The sequence below is a fragment of the Cyprinus carpio genome, chromosome A5, assembly GCF_018340385.1.
Source record: "Cyprinus carpio isolate SPL01 chromosome A5, ASM1834038v1, whole genome shotgun sequence".
NCBI classification, from domain to species: Eukaryota; Metazoa; Chordata; class Actinopteri; order Cypriniformes; family Cyprinidae; genus Cyprinus; species Cyprinus carpio.
Window position 1 is genome coordinate 13,659,849 of NC_056576.1, and position 20,917 is coordinate 13,680,765.

General features: G+C 36.7%; 2 protein-coding genes across 4 annotated transcripts; one reads left to right on the top strand and one right to left on the bottom strand.

Annotated features, from left to right (window-relative positions):
- Positions 1-3,119: 3,119 nt before the first annotated feature.
- On the top strand, positions 3,120-4,808 carry tnfsf10l4 (tumor necrosis factor (ligand) superfamily, member 10 like 4). The gene is made up of 5 exons (XM_042754009.1): positions 3,120-3,418; positions 3,542-3,673; positions 3,773-3,818; positions 4,095-4,181; positions 4,286-4,808. The coding sequence occupies exons 1-5, from the start codon at positions 3,245-3,247 to the stop codon at positions 4,687-4,689; spliced, it is 843 nt and encodes a 280-aa protein (XP_042609943.1). The 5' UTR covers positions 3,120-3,244; the 3' UTR covers positions 4,690-4,808.
- Positions 4,809-9,357: 4,549 nt separating this feature from the next.
- Positions 9,358-15,927, bottom strand: LOC109083096 (non-POU domain-containing octamer-binding protein-like). Of its 3 annotated transcripts, none has more exons than XM_019097932.2 (10): positions 15,770-15,927; positions 14,895-15,042; positions 14,621-14,814; positions 13,105-13,406; positions 12,919-13,014; positions 12,271-12,467; positions 11,115-11,299; positions 11,001-11,031; positions 10,054-10,133; positions 9,358-9,964 (listed from the first exon to the last, which is right to left on the bottom strand). In XM_019097932.2, exons 2-10 carry the CDS (start codon positions 15,040-15,042, stop codon positions 9,872-9,874), a joined length of 1,326 nt encoding a protein of 441 aa, XP_018953477.1. In that variant the 5' UTR covers positions 15,770-15,927; the 3' UTR covers positions 9,358-9,871. The 3 variants fall into 3 exon arrangements, with proteins under 3 accessions (XP_018953477.1, XP_018953469.1, XP_018953463.1); XM_019097924.2 differs by having other exon boundaries at positions 9,358-9,967; positions 15,770-15,926; XM_019097918.2 differs by lacking the exon at positions 15,770-15,927 and having other exon boundaries at positions 9,358-9,967; positions 14,895-15,059.
- Positions 15,928-20,917: the final 4,990 nt, after the last annotated feature.

Here is a 20,917-nt window from a genome sequence, read left to right on the forward strand (position 1 = left end):
GAATTAACCAGATAACAATGGAGAAATACGTGTTATACAGTTTCTACATCATTATTACAGAATTGACAAATATTACAATCCACTTTAAATCTTAATCTCAGAAATTCCTTAGCAGGATAAATATCGTACAACATTTTAAAGTGCACTTCTTTATATTTTGGTGGATGAGGAAATAACAAATACTTCTATCTAAATTCATTAACTGATTCCCCATTTAGATGTTGAAAAATATAGTTCCTTCTTATTGGACCAGGATAGTTTTCCTGCTCAAGACAATTTCTTATGAACTTATTAATACACTTCTCATCTGCAAAATTATTTTGCCTATAATTTAAGATCCAAAATCTTGGGAATGATAGTGGAGTATGTTAAAACCCCTCTTTAACATATTAAGGAATGGTAAAGGAATACTTTTAATAACTTTCAAATAAACTTTTTACTCACAATTAAAATTAAATTTAGTGCAGAAATCATTATAACTAAAAAGCAGCCATTCTTATCCATAATATGCAACACTGACCAAATACTTCTTTGCCAACAGTCCTCCAAAAATAAAGATTTTCTTTTAAATAAAATACAATGATTATTCCATAAAGAAACATTATGAGGACTAAAGTTATGTTTAAACTGCATTTTCCAATACAAGAGGAATTGTTTATGAAAATCTGACAGTTTCAGTGGAATTTTAGATATCTCAAAGTCACACTGTAAAAAAAAAAAACTTAATACTTCTAAACAAACTGGATGGAATTGCAAACCAGTATGAATGCACTTTTTTAATAAAAGACTGAAGCCATTTAAGTTTAAGTACTCCATTCATAATATCAAAATCTACTGCCTTTAACCCACCATCCTCATATTCTCTTATTACGTCCCACTGTATTCAAGGTATATAGACTGATTTTTCTTATTAATATGTTCTAAATGACTTGAATTTACAACTAAGGAAAATCCCAAATTCGGTATCTCAGAAAATTAGAATATTACTTAAGACCAATACAAAGAAAGGATTTTTATAAATCTTGGCCAACTGAAAAGTATGAAGATGAAAAGTATGAGCATGTACAGCACTCAATACTTAGTTGGGGCTCCTTTTGCCTGAAATACTGCAGCAGTGCTGCGTGGCATGGAGTCAATCAGTCTGTGGCACTGCTCAGGTGTTATGAGAGCCCAGGTTTGCTCTGATAGTGGCCTTCAGCTCTTCTGCATTGTTGGGTCTGGCATATCGCATCTTCCTCTTCACAATACCCCATAGATTTTCTATGGGGTTAAGGTCAGGCGAGTTTGGTGGCCAATTAAGAACAGGGATACCATGGTCCTTAAACCAGGTACTCCTTTGGCACTGTGTGCAGGTGCCAAGTCCTGTTGGAAAATGAAATCTGCATCTCCATAAAGTTAATCAGCAGCAGGAAGCATGAAGTCATCTAAAACTTCCTGGTATATGGCTGTGTTGACCTTGGACATCAGAAAACACAGTGGACCAACACCAGCAGATGACATGGGACCCCAAACCATCACTGACTGTGGAAACTTTACACTGGACCTCAAGCAACGTGGATTGTGTGCCTCTCCTCTCTTCCTCCAGACTCTGGGACCCTGATTTCCAAAGGAAATGCAAAATTTAATTTCATCAGAGAACATAACTTTGGACCACCCAGCAGCAGTCCAGTCCTTTTTGAAGCGAGACGCTTCTGACGCTGTCTGTTGTTCAAGAGTGGCTTGACACAAGGAATGCGACAGCTGATACCCATGTCTTGCATACATCTGTGCGTAGTGGTTCTTGAAGCACTGAATCCAGCTGCAGTCCACTCTTTGTGAATCTCCCCCACATTTTTTAATGGGTTTTGTTTCACAATCCTCTCCAGGGTGTGGTTATCCCTATTGCTTGTACACTTTTTTCTACCACATCTTCACCTTCCCTTTGCCTCTCTATTAATGTGCTTGGACACAGAGCTCTGTGAACAGCCAGCCTCTTTTGCAATGACCTTTTGTGTCTTGTCCTCCTAGTGCAAGGTGTCAGTGGTTGTCTTTTGGACAACTGTCAAGCCAGCAGTCTTCCCCATGATTGTGTAGCCTACAGAACTAGACTGAGAGACCATTTAAAGGCCTTTGCAGGTGTTTTGAGTTGATTAGCTGATTAGAGTGTGGCCCCAGGTGTCTTCGATTTTGAACCTTTTCACAATATTCTAATTTTCTGAGATACTGAATTTGAGATTTTCGTTAGTTGTCAGGTAAAATCATCAAAATTAAAAGAAATAAACATTTGAAATATATCAGTCTGTGTGTATTGATTGAATATAATATACAAGTTTCACATTTTGAATGGAATTAGTGAAATAAACTTTTTGGTGATATTCTTATTATATGCCCAGCACCTGTATATATATATATATATATATATATATATATATATATATTGCTTTGCCTTAAAATCTTTCGTAAAAAAAAAAAAAAAGATTGGGGTCAGTAATTTTTTGTTTTGTTTCTTTTTTTGAAAGAAACTAATACTTTTATTTTTTGCTTTGCATTAAAAATTTTCGTAAAAGAAAAGACGGGTCAGTAATTTTTTTCTTTCTTTTTTGAAAGAAATTAATACGTTTATTTAGGAAACATGTCATTTTTTTTTTAAATTGATAGAATAGACTTATATTGTTAGAAAAAGATTTCTTTTTTGAATACATTAACTTTTTATTCATCAAAGAATCCTAAATAAAGTATCATAGTGTCCAAAAAAAAAAAATGTAAACAGCACATCTGTTTCTAACATGTGACACTAGAGACTGGAGTAATGGCTGATGAAAATTCAACAGTGCATCACAGAAATAAGGTAAAAATTAAAGTATATTAAAATAAATAAAATACAAAAACATTATTTTAAAGCTGTAATAATATTTCACAAATTTACTGTTTTTTATTCTGTATTTTTGATCAAATAAATGCAATCTTGATGAGAACTTACTGATCCCACTTGTGCCCTGTTTATTAACAGTGCATGGTAAAACAATGAAAAAGCAGCATTAACAACAGTTAATGCAGTTTTCAGATCACTCATACGCCTCTGGTTTCTCACATGCAATCACAGTGATAGAAAGCGGGGTGGCGCCGTAACCGCGGGACTTTCCAGCGAGGAAAACAAAAGTGACATGCGGAAGAGCCCTGAACAGACCTTTGACTCCTTCAGGATACGACAGGAAAAACTACTTTCTCTCTGTCATGCGAACATTCTGTAAAACACTGTCGGAACATGACATCAAACTTACCAGTCAGCCCCAATTATAGCCAGCTGGACGAAAACATATCTGAAAACAAAACTGCAAAAGGGCAGTACATATTCTTATTGATTCTGACTTTAATATTAAGCACGGAGACGTTCATCACGGCTTTTCTTCTTTATGATTTCTCCGAGGATATTCAAAGAGTGAGTTAAATCGTATATTCTTAAATTGTTATCATCTTTAAACAAAAAATACTGTTATTTATACAAAGAATATGATTCTGTAATTCGTTAAATAAGTTTTTTTTTCTTTTTTTTTCTTTAAAAACTCGTGAAACAGGCAAAGATGGAGGGTATCCAATCCACTGTCTCTCCACAGATCTTACCCAACCGACAAATCAAGCAGGTATCGCAAGCTGTGACTTGTTCAATCAAGAACTGAAACAAACCGCACAGCAGGTATTTAAAACTGCTTCAAGACCTGAATATATTTTGTTATGGTGAGAAATATAGCTATGTAAGATGTTCCATAATAAAACTAGATTCCTTTTTTAACAGAGACTGTTGATGGACATACAGAATTATGTACTGGAAACATTAGGAGGTAAAATAAATACATTCTAATAATAGAATAATAATAATAAGAAATAATAAGAAAATAAATTAATAAGAAATACTATTCTAACTCTTGCGCTAGTAAAATGTTAAACTTGAAAAAGATTTTTAAACTTTATGCCTGTGTTTGTAAAAATAATATACTGTTTAGACTTGCTTTGGGGGATTTAAGCCTTAGCTGATTTGTGAAGTCAGACCCCGCACCCCCACAGCTCGCACCCTGATTCAAGCATTGTATTTAGGCTAATTGAAAGTGTGTTTACAGAACATAACGTCACTGAGATTTTCAAACCAGCTGTGCACGTAGGGGCAAAACAAGAGCTTAAACAATATCAAAGGCTGCAGAAAAATGGTAAGATCTAACCCCACAGCTCACATTGTACAATATAACGTGGATAAGTTTAATAGTGTAATGATAACAGGGTTCATCCTTTTTTTTTTTTTTACTTTCTGCAGACGGAGTGCGTGCACTGGATCGTATACAGTGGGACAACATGAACGGCCAGTCCAGTCAGGAAGGGTTAATGCGCCTGAGTTCCGATGGAGAAATAGCGGTGCCACGCGACGGAATTTACTTCGTTTTCTCTCAGGTTAATTTCGAAACACAATTAGGACCGATTGTGCACTTTACGCAGTACTTATACAAGACGACAGCATCCTATCCACGACCAGTGATGCTCGCAAAATCTGTAATGACTCCCTGCGTGAGCGTAAACTCTACTGTACAGCTTTATTCCAGCCATCAGGGGGCGCTGTTCCGCTTAGAAAAGGGCGATAGGCTCTCCTTGTACGTGCTGAATATAAGCGCCGTTCGCTTCCCACAGGAAGCTACTTACTTTGGGGCATTCATGATTAACTAAGCAAAACAGCAGCAAGTTGTTTCGTTGAATTCTTACAGAGATGTTATGTTTGTCATTTTTGTTTCCAGATAGATATTAAAACAATGTACTGAGATTATAAATAAAACATTTTATCCACATCAAGACTAAATAGCCTTTTTTTTTTTTTTTTTTGCAGTTTTAATGCAACGTTTATTGTAAATGAAAGCCCTTTGTATGCTGAAATTACAAATGACAGTTTATTTTTTTGACATCAAAACTAAAATTTTTTTTTTAAGTTTATTTTTGCACTGTTTTAATGAAATGTTTATTGTACGTTGAAGTTCATATGTGAATTATATGTTTTAGTCATGTTGTTGTAAGTGTAGGTGTTTTTAGTCAACAGCCAAAACAGCTCAAAAGCAGTGTAAGATAATTTTATGTAGGCTAATTAAAGAAATTAAAGAAAGTTATGATTATACACAGATTTCTTAAACGATCCTGATCCTGTAAAACCATGCTCTGATTTTAGTAACAAAAAAAATATATATATATATTTAGTTATATATTCTTCATATTTTTGCCTCATCATTTTTAACCATAGTAAACTGAAAAAAAAAAAAAGTTATAAAATACAAAATAATATATGTAAAAAAAATTGTTTACATAGTTAAATGTGGTACACATACTCTTAAAATCCAATACAAAAAATATGGGAAAAGAGGTGCATAGACTATCCGTGTCATTGATTTTTTTCTAGAATGTCAATGGCAAGATTTTCTCTTCTCTTTCAGGTGAAAGATGAGGATGTTTAGCCAGTTTTATTCAGTTTAGAAGCATCAGTCTTACACTGGGGAATGAAGTGAGAGCTTTATTTAATAAATAAGGGTCCATTTTGGTACCTTAAAGGTACATATTAGTACTTAAAGTGTACATATTAGAACCCAATAGGTACAAAAGTGTACCTTTTGAAAAGGTACAGCCCCAGTGACAGCTTTTGTACCTTTATTTCTGAGAGAGTATTATATTCAAAATGTTGGTAAATGCAGATTGACAATTTTTACAGAAATCACGAGGCTGTTAGGCTATTTTTAATTATAAAACAGAGAAATTTTAGTTAAAGAAGTTGCAGATCTGCAACAGAACAATATTCAGTTGTGCATGTTTCACTTTTTGGCACATCATAACATACAGTCGTGGCCAAAAGTTTTGAGAATTACATAAATATTGGAAATTGGAAAAGTTGCTGCTTAAGTTTTTATAATAGCAATTTGCATATACTCCAGAATGTTATAAAGAGTGATCAGATGAATTGCATAGTCCTTCTTTGCCATGAAAATTAACTTAATCCCCAAAAAAACCTTTCCACTGCATTTCATTGCTGTCATTAAAGGACCTGCTGAGATCATTTCAGTAATCATCTTGTTAACTCAGGTGAGAATGTTGACGAGCACAAGGCTGGAGATCATTATGTCAGGCTGATTGGGTTAGAATGGCAGACTTGACATGTTAAAAGGAGGGTGATGCTTGAAATCATTGTTCTTCCATTGTTAGCCATGGTGACCTGCAAAGAAACGCGTGCAGCCATCATTGCGTTGCATAAAAATGGCTTCACAGGCAAGGATATTGTGGCTACTAAGATTGCACCTAAATCAACAATTTATAGGTTCATCAAGAACTTCAAGGAAAGAGGTTCAATTCTTGTAAAGAAGGCTTCAGGGCGTCCAAGAAAGTACAGCAAGCGCCAGGATCGTCTCCTAAAGAGGATTCAGCTGCGGGATCGGAGTGCCACCAGTGCAGAGCTTGCTCAGGAATGGCAGTAGGCAGGTGTGAGCGCATCTGCACGCACAGTGAGGCGAAGACTTTTGGAAGATGGCCTGGTGTCAAGAAGGGCAGCAAAGAAGCCACTTCTCTCAAAAAAAAAAAAAACATCAGGGACAGATTGATCTTCTGCAGAAAGTATAGTGAATGGACTGCTGAGGACTGGGGCAAAGTCATATTCTCCGATGAAGCCCCTTTCTGATTGTTTGGGTCATCTGGAAAAAGGCTTGTCTGGAGAAGAAAAGGTGAGCGCTACCATCAGTCCTGTGTCATGCCAACAGTAAAGCATCCTGACACCATTCATGTGTGGGGTTGCTTCTCATTCCAAGGGAGTGGGCTCACTCACAATTCTGCCCAAAAAACACAGCCATGAATAAAGAATAGTACCAAACACCCTCCAACAGCAACTTCTTCCAACAATCCCAACAACAGTTTGGTGAAGAACAATGCATTTTCCAGCACGATGGAGCACCGTGCCATAAGACAAAAGTGATAACTAAGTGGCTCGGGGACCAGAATGTTTAAATTTTGGGTCCATGGCCTGGAAACTCCCCAGATCTTAATCCCATTGAGAACTTGTGGTCAATCCTCAAGAGGCGGGTGGACAAACAAAAACCCACTAATTCTGAAAAACTCCAAGAAGTTATTATGAAAGAATGGGTTGCTATCAGTCAGGATTTGGCCCAGAAGTTGATTGTGAGCATGCCCAGTCGAATTGCAGAGGTCCTGAAAAAGAAGGGCCAACACTGCAAATACTGACTCTTTGCATAAATGTCATGTAATTGTCGATAAAAGCCTTTGAAATGTATGAAGTGCTTGTAATTATATTTCAGTACATCATAGAAACAACTGAAACAAAGATCTAAAAGCAATTTAGCAGCAAACTTTTTGAAAACTAATATTTATGTAATTCTCAAAACTTTTGGCCACGACTGTACACTGCAAGGAATTACAATCCATTTCTGTTATGAAAAAAGAACAGTTCTGACCTTCGGGGCTTTGAAAATAAAAGCTTCCTAAGGGTGAACTGGGGCTGAGGGGTCATGTTTGCATCTATTATATCATTGTTAATTTCTACTATGCCCTCATTATGGCTTACATCGTTATTGACATCAATGAGTGTCAATGAGTGTGTGTGTGACCCTGGACCACAAAACCAGTCATAAGGGTCAGTTTTAGGAAACTGAGATTTATACATCACCCAAAAACTGAATAAATAAGCTTTCCATTGATGTATGGTTTGTTAGGATCGGACAATATTTGGCCAAGATAGGCCTACAACTATTTGAAAATCTTGAATCTGAGGGTGCAGAAAAAAAAAAAAAAAAAAAAATATATATATATATATATATATATATATATATATATATATATATATATTAAGAAAATCGCCTTTAAAGTTGTCCAAATTAAGTTCTTATGCATATTACTAATCAAATTAAGTTTTGATATATTTACAGTAGGAAATTTACGAAATATCTTAATGGAACATGATCTTTATTTAATATCCTAATGATTTTTGGCATAAAAGAAAAATCAATAATTTTTACCCATACAATGTAGTTTTGGCTTATTCTACAAATATACCCCAGTGACTTAAGACTGGTCACATATTCAACTCTCTCGCCCTGAAAGACATTCTGTAACCACAAACCAAATTTTATGACAACAATTCAACCAAGACATCAATAAATTATAACTGAAAGTTTATTGATAAACATTTGAGGCATTCTAAAGATGGTTCATTAAAATAAATGGTAAAGAATCTTTTTTTTCCCCTTTACAACCTCCAATTAACTTTGCATCTAAGTGCTTACAAGTTCCTGACACCTCTCTACTGTTATCTGGACCCATTCCTTGCTTAAGAAAGCTTCCAGATCACTGATAATATTTGGTTTTCATGTTACCACTGCTTTCTTCAAATCATAGCAAATATTTTTAATGAGATTTAAATCTGGAGACTGAGCAGTCCACAAGCTTCAGTCTATGCACCGAAGGCATCACAATTTTGACAAAATTGCCTGATACTTCAAAGAATCCATGTCCTTCATATAGTCAAAATTTAACTTCCTATAAAAGCAAACAACCCCTTTACAGGACTGGCCCACCTCCACGTTTGACTGTTGTGACAGTATTCTTATGCTCATAAGCCTTGCCTTTTTTGCACCAGACATACCGCTGATCCATAGATGCAAAAAGTTCCAGTTTGGTCACATCACTCCATAAAACATTCCTCCACAACTCCTTTGATCGGGTCATCCTGCAGGTCTTGGCAGTAAATCAAAGGGTTTTCTCAGTTACTCTAATCAAACTATTTATTCTATACATTCTATAATTTATTCAGGTTTTCTGGTAGAACTCATTTGAAACTTTTAAGGCTGTCTCTAGGAATTTTTAGACTCTTGGAAATCTTTCTGTAGCCATAGACTTTTTAATGTCTAATTTTGAGTATGACCATATCTTTAGCACGTGCATTGGCTAAACGCATGTATGTGTTACAGCTTAAGCTAATTCAGTTATAGAGTTTCTAAAGGCTTAATTATTTTAACAATTTTGTACCCTACCATACAAATAATTTTGGATAACTTAAAAACAGCAATGTTGAGTAATTATAACAGCTGTATAAATAAAAAATCCTATAACTCAAATATGACATCATATTATTGACATTATAACTTCTAATATGCCACTAAACTGTTTTATATAAGGGGTAAATAAGGGACTACTTTTATTATTGCTTTTCTTTACCTAGTGATTGAGTTGAATGGTGACTGAGGATATTGACAATTTCATTTTAAAATTTAAGGCTGCTGTTTTTTCTTCTTTGTAGCAGCTGCACAAAGACAAATCACAAAATTTAAATCTCAAATGCTGCCAGCAACACTGGACTGTATGTAACATGTAGGTATGAATTTATTTAAAGTTGTCTAGAAAGGCAAGCGTTGCAGAGGACAAGATGGACAATAGCTAATCTCTACTTTAGAAAAGGTCACTGCTGGGTGAAATACAAAAGAGAAGAAATGAATAAAAAGGAAAAACGGCTATACAAAGCTGAATGTCCAGTCTGGAGCTATTTCCATGCACAGATAAACCCTCATACATAGATGAAGAATCTTCAGTAAGAAATCATAAGCGTAAGGGTTCCTTTACCCCAACACTGGGCTCAATTGGTTTCTGAAAACAGTCCCTTAAGGCTCCTGCTGGAGATGGGAGATCTTACAGAGTAACTTAAAACATACACTTCAACCTGTTTAAAACATTTGCCTACACAAATTCATTTGTGAATGTGAAATGCATACACAGGTCCTTTCAAAACCACAATTTGCACTTAAAAATATTATACAGTATGTAAAAAAAACAAACAAACAAAAAAAAAAGAAAGAAAGATGTTTGGCTGGTGGTTTCAGAATCTGCGGCGTTTGTTGGGGCCAAAGTCAACAGGAGGTCCAGGACGAGGGAAAGGAAGAGGGAGACCACCTGGATTACCAGCAGGCCCCTGCTGATAGAGAGAAACACAGAAGTTTACATACTGTACACTTTGCATGTTAAACTGAAAACTGTCAATGTGTGTTGAGAAATCTGTACCTCACTTGAAGCCAAACTGGCAGCTCCTGCTGTTGTGGTATTTCCAGCCATTGGGTTCCTGTTCATGGCCATTCCCTGACCTTACCCCAAGAGAGAAAAAGCAATGTCAAGTTCAAATGGGTAAAAACAAACAAACAAAACCATGACAAGAAAGAAAGAACAAATCTAGTATTTTATATTACTGACCCGGCAATGAGACCTACATCTTAAGTAGGACAAAACAACAGGATTCCCCCTTGTGTTGTGTTCTCTCATTTTGACCCACAGAGGATTTTTCTTTAAATGCTAGTTATCGCATTGCACTCAAACTTACTGGCTTTGCTCATCCAAGATATAACAATTCCCCAAAAGAATGATTTTTTTTTTTGGATCTTTATTTTTCTGGTCAAAAATGACTACAGTACTAAAAAATGCTTATAAATTCCCCCTGTATTCTATATTATAATCGAATAGTGGGTTCAATCTTTTTATCAACCGGCTTTCTTTCAAATAGCACAGGTTTTTTAATTTCTTTTTCAAACTGATCGTAGGCCTCACTGATCTCCTCATTTTTGAGTGAACACTGCCAAAATTATCCACAAATAAGGCTTTTTTTCCACTCCAAAACTGAGGTGCATAAGCTCAGATAAATGAGGCTGATGTCCAATCAGTTCTAAAAAAAAAAAAAAAAAAAATTCTTGTACAAAACCTGTGCTAATTGACAGAAAAGTTGTTGAAAAAAAGATTTAATCTAAGATGTGGTGATAGTATAGGATAATGAGAGAGATTGGCAAACTAAAAGGCTGATCACTCTTAACAGGGAACACCAAATTAGGTAAAGGATTTTCAGCACAGAAAGAGTTAAGCTGTTCTTGCTATGACAATCATATTTAAAATGTTAAAAATTCAGTAGTGTAAAGGTGAGTATAGTGTTGTTGACCACAGTGTGTTTGAGTGCCGTTTCGTACCTCCCATATGCATCCTCATGTCTGGATCCCTCTGAAAAAGCATAAAAATTCAATGAATTAAAAATCCTCAGAAATGCAGACCATAACTGTGGAGCTTGGAAAACTCATACTCACTTTCTCAGAGAAGTTGCCTCCCTGCCCCTGCTGTCTCCTCATCAAGTCCTCAGAGTGGGCACGGAGCTCCTCCTCTCTCCTCCGTCGCTCCTCCTCCTGACGCAGCTCCATCTGTTTCCGTTTCTGCACTTCCTGGTTATGAGCCTCTTCCATTCTCCTCAACTCTTCCTGTCTGCGCAGGAGATCTGAAGCAGAGACAGAGAAACAGACATGACTAACTGCTGTGTGATGTGATTGCTGACTAGGGACGTCTCTAAATCAACTAGTCTGTGGTTTGCCTGAACTACAAGTCATCGAAATAGGCTGATTTTTGATTCACCTGACTATGCTTGGGTTCAAGAACTGCTAAATGAAGTGCAAGGGCTTTGATTTTGAGATTAACTTGATATTACAACTACATTATACTTATAACTTGTATTAAAAACAACAATCATGATGGGACAAATTAAGCACAAAATGTTTTAATATGGAAAATGCATAACAGCTAACACTACACAGTTTCCACCTGGATTTTCCACTAGCTGACAGTTCATGAAGCTTGTCGACATAAGGCCAAAATGGGAAAATGGGTGCTTGTTCACTTGAGTTATGATTGCTGTGTTTAAATGACAAAGACATGATCTGAGAGAAACACTGCCCAAGAGATCATCAGCAGGTTAAATATCTAATCTGCAATCCAAATCCTGTAGTGTGTAATGTGTTTTGACTGGAACTGACATTGGTGACAAAAGACAGTAGTGTGTATTGTGAAAAGAACAGCAATATGACAACTTTCAAAGTTGTGAAGTGAATGGGCGGTATAATTATTTTCCTGTATTTATAAATGCACTGCCATTCTGTTTTTGCTTCAAATGCATTTTCTGCTGAAAAATGTGGACATCATATCACATCGATATGAACCATATTGCTTGTGAATTGAACAAATCAATTCATTTAATATTAAATATTTTATTATTTTGCTGACTTGCATGTCATGTGACCATTGACCCAACACAAGAGAACCGTGAACATGCAATGGGTTAGATGATTGAAATATTAACTTCAACAACAAGGGGGCAAATATTTTAACTCAAAAGGGTTCAGCTGACAACAACAACAACAAAAAAATAATTTCTGTTCTAAAAGATAAGAAAAAAAATGGCCTGTGTGCCCTCACCTTGTCTCATCAACATGACTTGGTGCTCATGTCGTGCTGCTTCCATTTCAGTCTCCAGCTTCTCTTGGGCCTCTTTGATGTTTCTATCAACCTGTTCGAACTGCTGCTTTTCCATTTCCATTAAGGCCTTCCAGCGCATAGCGTACTCGTATTCAAACGAGCCTGGCTGAGCGAACCGGGGTGGCTGCTCACGCTCTCTAATGGACAGAAGACATGTCAGTTTATGTATGTGGTGAGTAGCCATGTAATAAGTGGGATAACATACACTTAAAACGGTCATTGTCCCAAATTAATTATTCAACTCTTCTTTAATGATGTGATATCCTATTATAAAGACACAATTTCCCACACTTCTGTGATCAATTATTTTTTGCTAACTGGAGAACTTTTTAAAAAAAAATTGATAAGTTGCAATTGCAATTTTTATCAAAAAATAAATAAAATCATAGTTCATCTAGAAAAAAATAATATTCACTACACAATATTCCATTACTTTTTATAATTTTGTAAATTTCCACAACTTTTCCGTGTCTGCAAAAACCCTATTTTCAATATTTCCAAGTTTCCCATGCTTCTAGGAAACCTGGATGGATAACCATCTGGTTGCACATTACTGTTTACGTAATGCATTTCAGAACATGAACTTACTTGTGATATAGTGCATTTTTGTTAATAAGTCTCTCAGGAAGTCCCTCATCCTCATCAAGCTGCTCCATCGGCTCCACGGTGACAGGCCTGGGGAAACTGGGTTGGGGCGGGGGTGATAATTATTCAAACTTAAGTAAACCAACTACCATTAACAAACAATTACTGATGAGAGCAGCAGACACTCACGCTGAGAGAAGAAAAGCTCCATCTCCGCAACGGTCCAGAGCTTTCCTGGCAGATGGTTTGTTGGCAAACTCTACAATGCCCTTCCCAGTTGGCCTGCCACGATCATCGACGATGACAATGGCCCGTTCGATCGGACCAAACATGCAGAAGGCCTCCTCCAGGAGCTCATTGGACACAAACTGAGGCAGGTTCTTGACCGTCAGTGCAGCGCCATGAGTGGCAAAACGCACACGGATCTGGCGACCTCGGAACACAGTGTCATCCAGTTCTGCTTTTGCTATGTCCGCAAGAGTCTTTGTTTCCTAATGAGAAGAGAGCAGCAGATCAGGGTTAAAGTTGCATTGGTCCTTTGTTGTTTGAGAACTGATACATCAGAAAGGATTACTGGTACTCCCCTGCCCACCCTTCAAGAACTGTATACATCCAGAGTGAGGAAAAGGGCTCAGAAAATCACTCTGGATCCCTCACATCCAAGTTACCCCATCTTTGAACTTTTGCCATCTGGCCGGCGCTTCAGAGTCGCAAATACCAGGACAGTCAGGCACAAGAACAGTTTCTTCCCCCAGGCAATCTACCTCATGAACAGTTAAATGTTCCACACTTATGCAATAAAAATGTGCAATATCCTTATATTTATTTGTTATCCCTCCATCCTAGTACATCCATGCATCTTACTCAATCATATTCCATTATCATTTACAGCACAATTGTTTATACACTTATTTATTTGCAAAGGTTTTTTTTTTTGACTGTCTAAGTGTTTTGTATGTTTATTTGTATATTTTGTTTTTTGGGGGGTTTGTTTTTTTGCGCAAGCATACTTGGCAATAAAGCACTTTCTGATTCTGATCATTAAAAAAAAATAAAAAAGAAAAATGCACGAAACATGGTTTCTGAAGGTGAATTTAAGACTTCTTAAGAGCAAGTAAAGAAAATTTAAGGAATAAATTGAATGGAACACAATATGCCAATATGGTCACCACTTAAATTAAGAGATTTTTAAATCAAGATTCATTTTCTTAAGAAGCAAAATTACATTTCTTTTTTTATGAAAGATTGATTCAAATGAAGTGAGTTTATAAAATCAAACAAGAACAAATATCTGCCAATAGGCTGAAAAAAAAAACATTCAGTTTTTTAGAATATGCTAATTTTGTTACATTTGCATCTTAGGTTTACATCTTGATTGAAGGAAGTTTAGACATTTATACTGGAAACAATGCAAAAATACTGAAGATGATATTAATTTCTTGCAGTGCATGCAACATTTAATGGCATGAATTCATGCTATGATTTAATACCTATTTAGACCTTAATTGTGTGAAAGCGAATTGAAGCTTTAAGAACTGCAAAAACCATGATGAAAATACGATCTTAATTAAAAATGTAGTTTAACAAAATTACCAAAAAAAAAAAAAGCAGTTTTGGTTATGAATAAACTTTTTCAGGTCAGTCTCATTGAAATAAACACAGTCACTCTCTGCTTCATTTCAAGGTGATGCCTGGTCAAACTCACCAGCCTGATGAAGCCAAAGCCTCTTTCCTTGTTGATGAAGATCTCAGAAGGTTTTCCATACTTGGAGAAGAGCTTCTCCACATCCTCCTCTGTGGTTCCTGTGGGCAGGTTCCCCACAAACAGCCTGCTCCTCTGCGTGTAGGTCTTCTCACCTGGCTTCCTGAAGTTCTGCATGTCTATAGTGAAAGCAGCATCTGCAGGAGAGAAGGTTCAAGTCAGTGGCCGTGAAGTTGTAAATGGCATAAATGCTCTTCAGCCCACAACTGTTGCTTACTTGGGCTACTCTGCTCTCCAGCATCAGTGTGTTGTCCATTGCTGTCGGCTCCTGAAGGCTTCCTCTGCTGTTCCTGTTGGGGGTTGGGCTGCTGTCGGGGTGGGCCGTGATTTTGCTGCTCTAAACGGGGTCCTCTGTTTCCTTGCATCTTTTAAGGAACATGAACTATCAATACAAACTTGATTTCATAGGTTTTTAAAACCTGAGAATAAGGCTCATTCAAAAGTGTAAACAGCCATGATGGACGTTGTTCTGGCTCCTCTAAGGATTCAATAACATTACAGCATCATTTAATTGCACATTCAATGCAATGCTTAATTACATAATCTACACTGGCCATCCAACATGAACACACATGAAGAAGAGACACTGAAAATCAACACATTGTGAATCTGATTACATTACATAATAAAATAGGATAACTGGGATTTAAATATGAGTATATATTTATCATTGGGCATGTTATTTGAATTATACTTTAATGAAGAAATAAGACGAATATTTAACGTGCAATGCCTTAATTTAAACATTTCATCAAGAGCGTGGTTTTTTTTATTGGTGGGTGCAATTTGGTGTCTTTGTTTTCCATGATTGTTTGAATCTTCGTTATGAACGCTAACGTATGTTTTCTTCACTGTTCAGAATTAAGCTTGGATTACTATCATTAGTGCGTGTATCTTTAGTGCATGCATTTTTACATTATTAACTGTCTGATTTATTCATTAACAAGCTTGTATGGGTTTGCAAAGCGGACAGATCTCAACACGGAAAATCTCCCGGCCTCGCCTCCAGCTCACATGCACAAACATATTCATTCAGAAACAAAAGCATGCATTATATGCATACAATATAAAAGTAATACAAACGTCTAATACCTTTTATAAGCGTATATAATCCGCTCCAGTAACACACGCAGCTTGATCACAAAGAGGAGAAAGGGCTGAACGCCGCACACGTCAACCTGCTGCCTGATCTAACTGCTCATTGGCTGGCGCTGGGTTTTCCGGCGTACGATCTGACGCTTCCGATTGGTCAATTCCACGTCATTAAAATGACGTTAACGTGTTCCTAATGTTTCATTGGATGCCCTCGTTTTTAAACCCAGCTACTTAGGCCAAATTCGTTGTTTTACGTAGGAAATGACGTAAAAAAACAAGTTAGTGAGCGGCGTGGACTGAGAAATGTTAATAAAAAAGATTGGGAACTGCTGGGCTGGCGCCGTCCAGTGTTGAACAAAGGAAGCGCAATTAACAAAACCCGTGTCGATTTCAATTAAAAGAAATTAACCAATTTACACTTTTTATCTGGTCATGCTCAGGCACCTAAACTTTATTAATTATAATTGTATTATTTACACAATGACAAGAACTTTATTAAGTATGGAAATAAGTAACTGAAGTGATGGAATTGGGGGTTATTTTATTTCATTTTATATTTCATTATATACATTTCTGGCATTTTATTTAATAAGACAGAAAGTGAAACAAACCAACTCATGCTATCATAGTTGTGACTGTGATACTTTGTAAAACTACCTAATATGATCTCCGTCTCTATCAACTAATATCTAATATATTCATACATATACAATGGGGGCATAAAAATTTACTCCATAAGAGATATAAGAGATGCATATAATAAAAGTTTCTGATTAAGTTCCACCTGTTTCTAAAACCAAAGGGTGTAGTGTCACCAAAACAAACAAACAAAAAAAACTTTACTAAACTCCATTCAGAGATGACAGATTGGAAAGTTTGTATATACGACACAGAGTGTAGTCAAATACATAAGCATGTTAGGCATGTATTAAAAACAAACCTAGAAAAATAAACTGCTGTCACAAAAACTGCGACAAGAAAAAAAAAGTCATGTCTGCTTTTGCATTGGATCCAGTTTTTAAAAATAGACCATTATTATAACTTCCACTGCTTTCCCACATTTCTAGACTGCCTCTACATTTTACCTTATAGGTGTTTACATTTTCCCTGTACCCCCCCCCCCCCCCCCCCCCCCCAAAAAAAAACAATCATGTTTCTGTCAACTATGAATGATTGCTTGTGGCAATATAGCTGTTGAATCTAACTATTTATTCATTTTTATTGAATGCAAGCGAAGTCTTGTAGATGCATAAAATTTCATGGTTTTCCCTTTCGTATGAGAGTCTCATCACATGCTCATAGCCCCAAGCATCAAACTAAAGGGATAAAACCACTCAAATGACCAGTTAATCTGCTGACATAAAATACTCCATAAAACTACATGAGGCAAATGCCACATAAAAATAACAGCAGATCAGTATAAATTATATTAATAATCATTATAAAAAGAAGTATTATACACATCAGTTCTTGAATTGAGGTCTTCACTGTGATCTACAATCAAAACTGAGTAAATTGATGAGTCAAAGTAATAAATCATACACACAAAGGGAGTACTTTCATCATTATCATCACTATCTCATCATTAAAAAGTTTATGGTAACGCTGACTAAAGCATGTACTATTAAAATGTAATGATAATGATTAACACCTGTTTAGAGATGTTTAGTCCATCCAACCAGTCTTTGGGAAGCTCCTGCCAAACATCTTTGTAATGTTCTTCTGTTTAAAAAAAAAAAAAAAAAACTTTTATGAATATTTAATAAATATATATATTCCAACCAACTTCACTGTTTGACATGTGGAGAGGCAGAAATGTAAAAAAACAAAAACAAAGTAAATCTGATTCACTACTTGTGAACACTTTTTAAGTGCAAAGTACAGTAAGCAACTGAAACTATTTCTGCTTGTTCTGACCTATAAAAAAAGACTATTTCCTTTTTACTTATTCAAGTGAAAACAGATTTCTTCTTAATGTATTACAGTTATTATAAATTATACATTTCCACAAGTATTCACCACCATGCAAATGTATATTTAGTAGCCTATATGCACCGTTGGAAGCAATTACAGCTTTATAAGTCTCTATCAGCTTTGCACATCTTGTCAACAGACTTTTTCCCAACTTGTCTTAGCAAAACTGCTCAAGCTCACCCTTACCAAAAAGTAGTATACTTCAAGTTTATTTTATTAAGTATACTTAAGTAAAGTTCAAGTATATTTTAAGTATACTTTATGTAGCAAGTATACAAATATCACTGTTCTAGTAGTATACTTGTAAGTGTACTGTTTCAATACTCCTTGGGACAAAATTGGCCCACTTTCTAGTATATAAAAGTATACTTTTAAGTATACTTTACGTATAACAGTAGCAATCTTTAAGTACACAACTAGTTTACCTCTATGTTTGTAGTTTGTACTGCAATAAAAGTGAACTTACTGAGAGTTTACTAATGAAATACTTTGTACACTTTGAAGTACAGTATAGTCTCAGTAAACTACTAGTTTAGTAGTTTTTTGTTGAAGGTGTTATAATGTTTAGTAGTTTTATACTGCAAGTATACTCATAAGATTTCTTTAAGTGACTTTACATCATATTTTAATTTGTATATATTTTGTTATATGAATATCCTAACATACAAAACATCCAAAGAAAGAACAGGGTATCTGCTTGTAAACATTTAAACATTTTATTCTAGCCTCATGCACTCTTTTTTTAAACACTTTAATTTGGGTAAGTTTCATAAAAAATAAAGAAATAACATTTTGAACAAAAAGCTGAAAAAAGACTATGGATTGGATTCAGAATGATAATCAAAACATAGATGAAGTCGATCAACACCCCAAAGCTTGACTATAATTATTACCTCTTTATCGGCCAACATTTTATTCCATAAAGTTACAGTTTTGATGCTGTTTCATGTCAGATGATCGTGTTACATGTGTTAGTATCTGTTGTTTCATTTTATTCTTCACTTGTGTTTTCTTGAAAATTCTGTAAAGAAGATGTGTACTAGCGCCCTCTACTGTATAACAATGAAAACACGGATTCTAGGAGCTCAAGTTTAGTTCAAATATATTTAGACTTTTTGTAAGTATAAGTCAAGTATACTTAAATGTCATTTTAAGTATATTTCTGAGAAGTACATAAAGCCCATTTCTAAGAAACACATAAAAAGTAAACTTAAATCATACTTTCCTATTTTTAGTTTAAAAGAAGTATACTAATAGCACACTTGAATAAACATATTTTTCATAAGGGCAGTCAGGTTGCAGAAGGATCATTAGCGGACAGCTGGATCAGGTGATCCTCTGCAGTGAATGGGTGCCATCAGAATGAGAGTCCAAACGGCTTATTAAAAACATCACAATAATCCACAAGTAATCCACAAAACTCCATTCCATCAATTAACATCTTGTAAAGTGAAAAAAAAAACTTGTTTATCAAAAACAATCCATCATTAAGTTTTTTTTTTTTTTACTTTAGCTTCCTCTGGTGAAAAAGTCCATCCGCGTTGTCCTCTCACATCAAAATCCACCAACATATTTGTTTAAAACTAGTTTTGGACTGTTTCACTGTTTTCACTGTTTAAACTGTGCTTGATCTAGGCATAGGCCCATTTCTCTTCTGATTTAAACTTTTTCACTGGAGAAAGCTATATTATGAATGGTGGACAAGCATTTTAGCTGGAAGCAATGTTCTGAATTAAAATAATGGAGCATTGTGAGGTTCTCATTAGCTGTTTGGACTCTCATTTTGATGGCTTACACCAAACGTGGTGTTTAGTCTGACTGCCAAAAATCTAAATTTTGGTCTCAGACATGCCTTCTGGTAAATTGTGGATGTCATTCTGACACAAAAGTGACTGGTGAAGCGCCCAGACAGCATTTGTTTGTTGCAGCCAATCTCAGTCATAAGAGCATGTAACATATTCAGAGTTGTTTCCTCTCATCAGTTCTGTCACAATACAGACCACCATACAATAGATCTTAAATAACTATTTATGTGACTTTAAAAACCAGTTGGCTGTAACAATTGCCTGCCTGTTTATCCCTCGGGTAGTTTTGTTGTTGTCTGGTTTCATTTTATTATTAAATAACCCTTTCATCCTGCAACTTGAGTCCTCACCTCATCTCTCCACACACACCGTGACAGAACAGATCAGCCAAGATGAGGACTCAGTGGAAGAAGGGTGTGCGCCATTCTCTACTCTCTCTAGCCACTTCTACCAACGCATGCTTCAGCTCAAGGCTTTGAGCTCCCTCCGTCAGCAGGGGACTGACTTGAGGGAGTTTTCTGTGGAGTTCAGGAGTGCTGCAGAGGGGCTGGACTACAACAATGCGGCCCTCAAGGACCTATTCAACTATGCCCTTGATGAGCCCATCAGCATTTGGAAGAGGATCGGCACAGAGCACCTGTCCTTTGGGGCATTTGTGGACTTTCTAGCCCACAGGGGGAGACATTCAGTTCCTGAGCCTATTCAGAAGATGGCTGCTAGTCCAGAACCTCTTCATCGGGTGGGCCCAAGGCTTTTGAGACTGGCTTCCAGGTTTGGCGGATCCACCGTTGATCTCAGCTAGAGCAGCTGGCATTTCTCCAGTGGTCTCAAGTCCGGTGGTCCTGGAGGGCCCGACTCTGGTGGTCTCAAGTCTGGTGATCATGGAGGACCCGACTCTGGTGGTCTCAAGTCCGGTGGTCCTGGAGGACCCGACTCTGGTGGTCCAGGAGTCTTCAGAGTCCACTCCAGAGCTTGCTCCAGTCCAGGAGTCTTCAGAGTCCACTCCAGAGCTTGCTCCAGTCTGGGAGCCTTCAGAATCAACTTAAGAGCCAGCTCCTGCACCATCAGCTTCAGTGAAGCAGTCCTCAAGCCCGTCTGCTTGCCTGTGGTGGTCTTCGGCTCCACCCTGGTCTCCTGTGCTGCCGGCTCTGCCCTGGCCTCCTGTTCTGCTGGCTCCACCCTGGTCACTTGCTCTGCCACAGTCTCCAGGACCTCCTCCACTCCACGGGCCTGGCCCACCATCCCTTCCCATGTTCCACCTCCCCTCCACCATCCTTCTGGACTCTTGTTTTGTGCCTCGGACTGTGGAGCGTTTGAAATCCGCTCATTAGCAGGGGGGTTCTGTCACAGCCTTTAGCTTGACTGA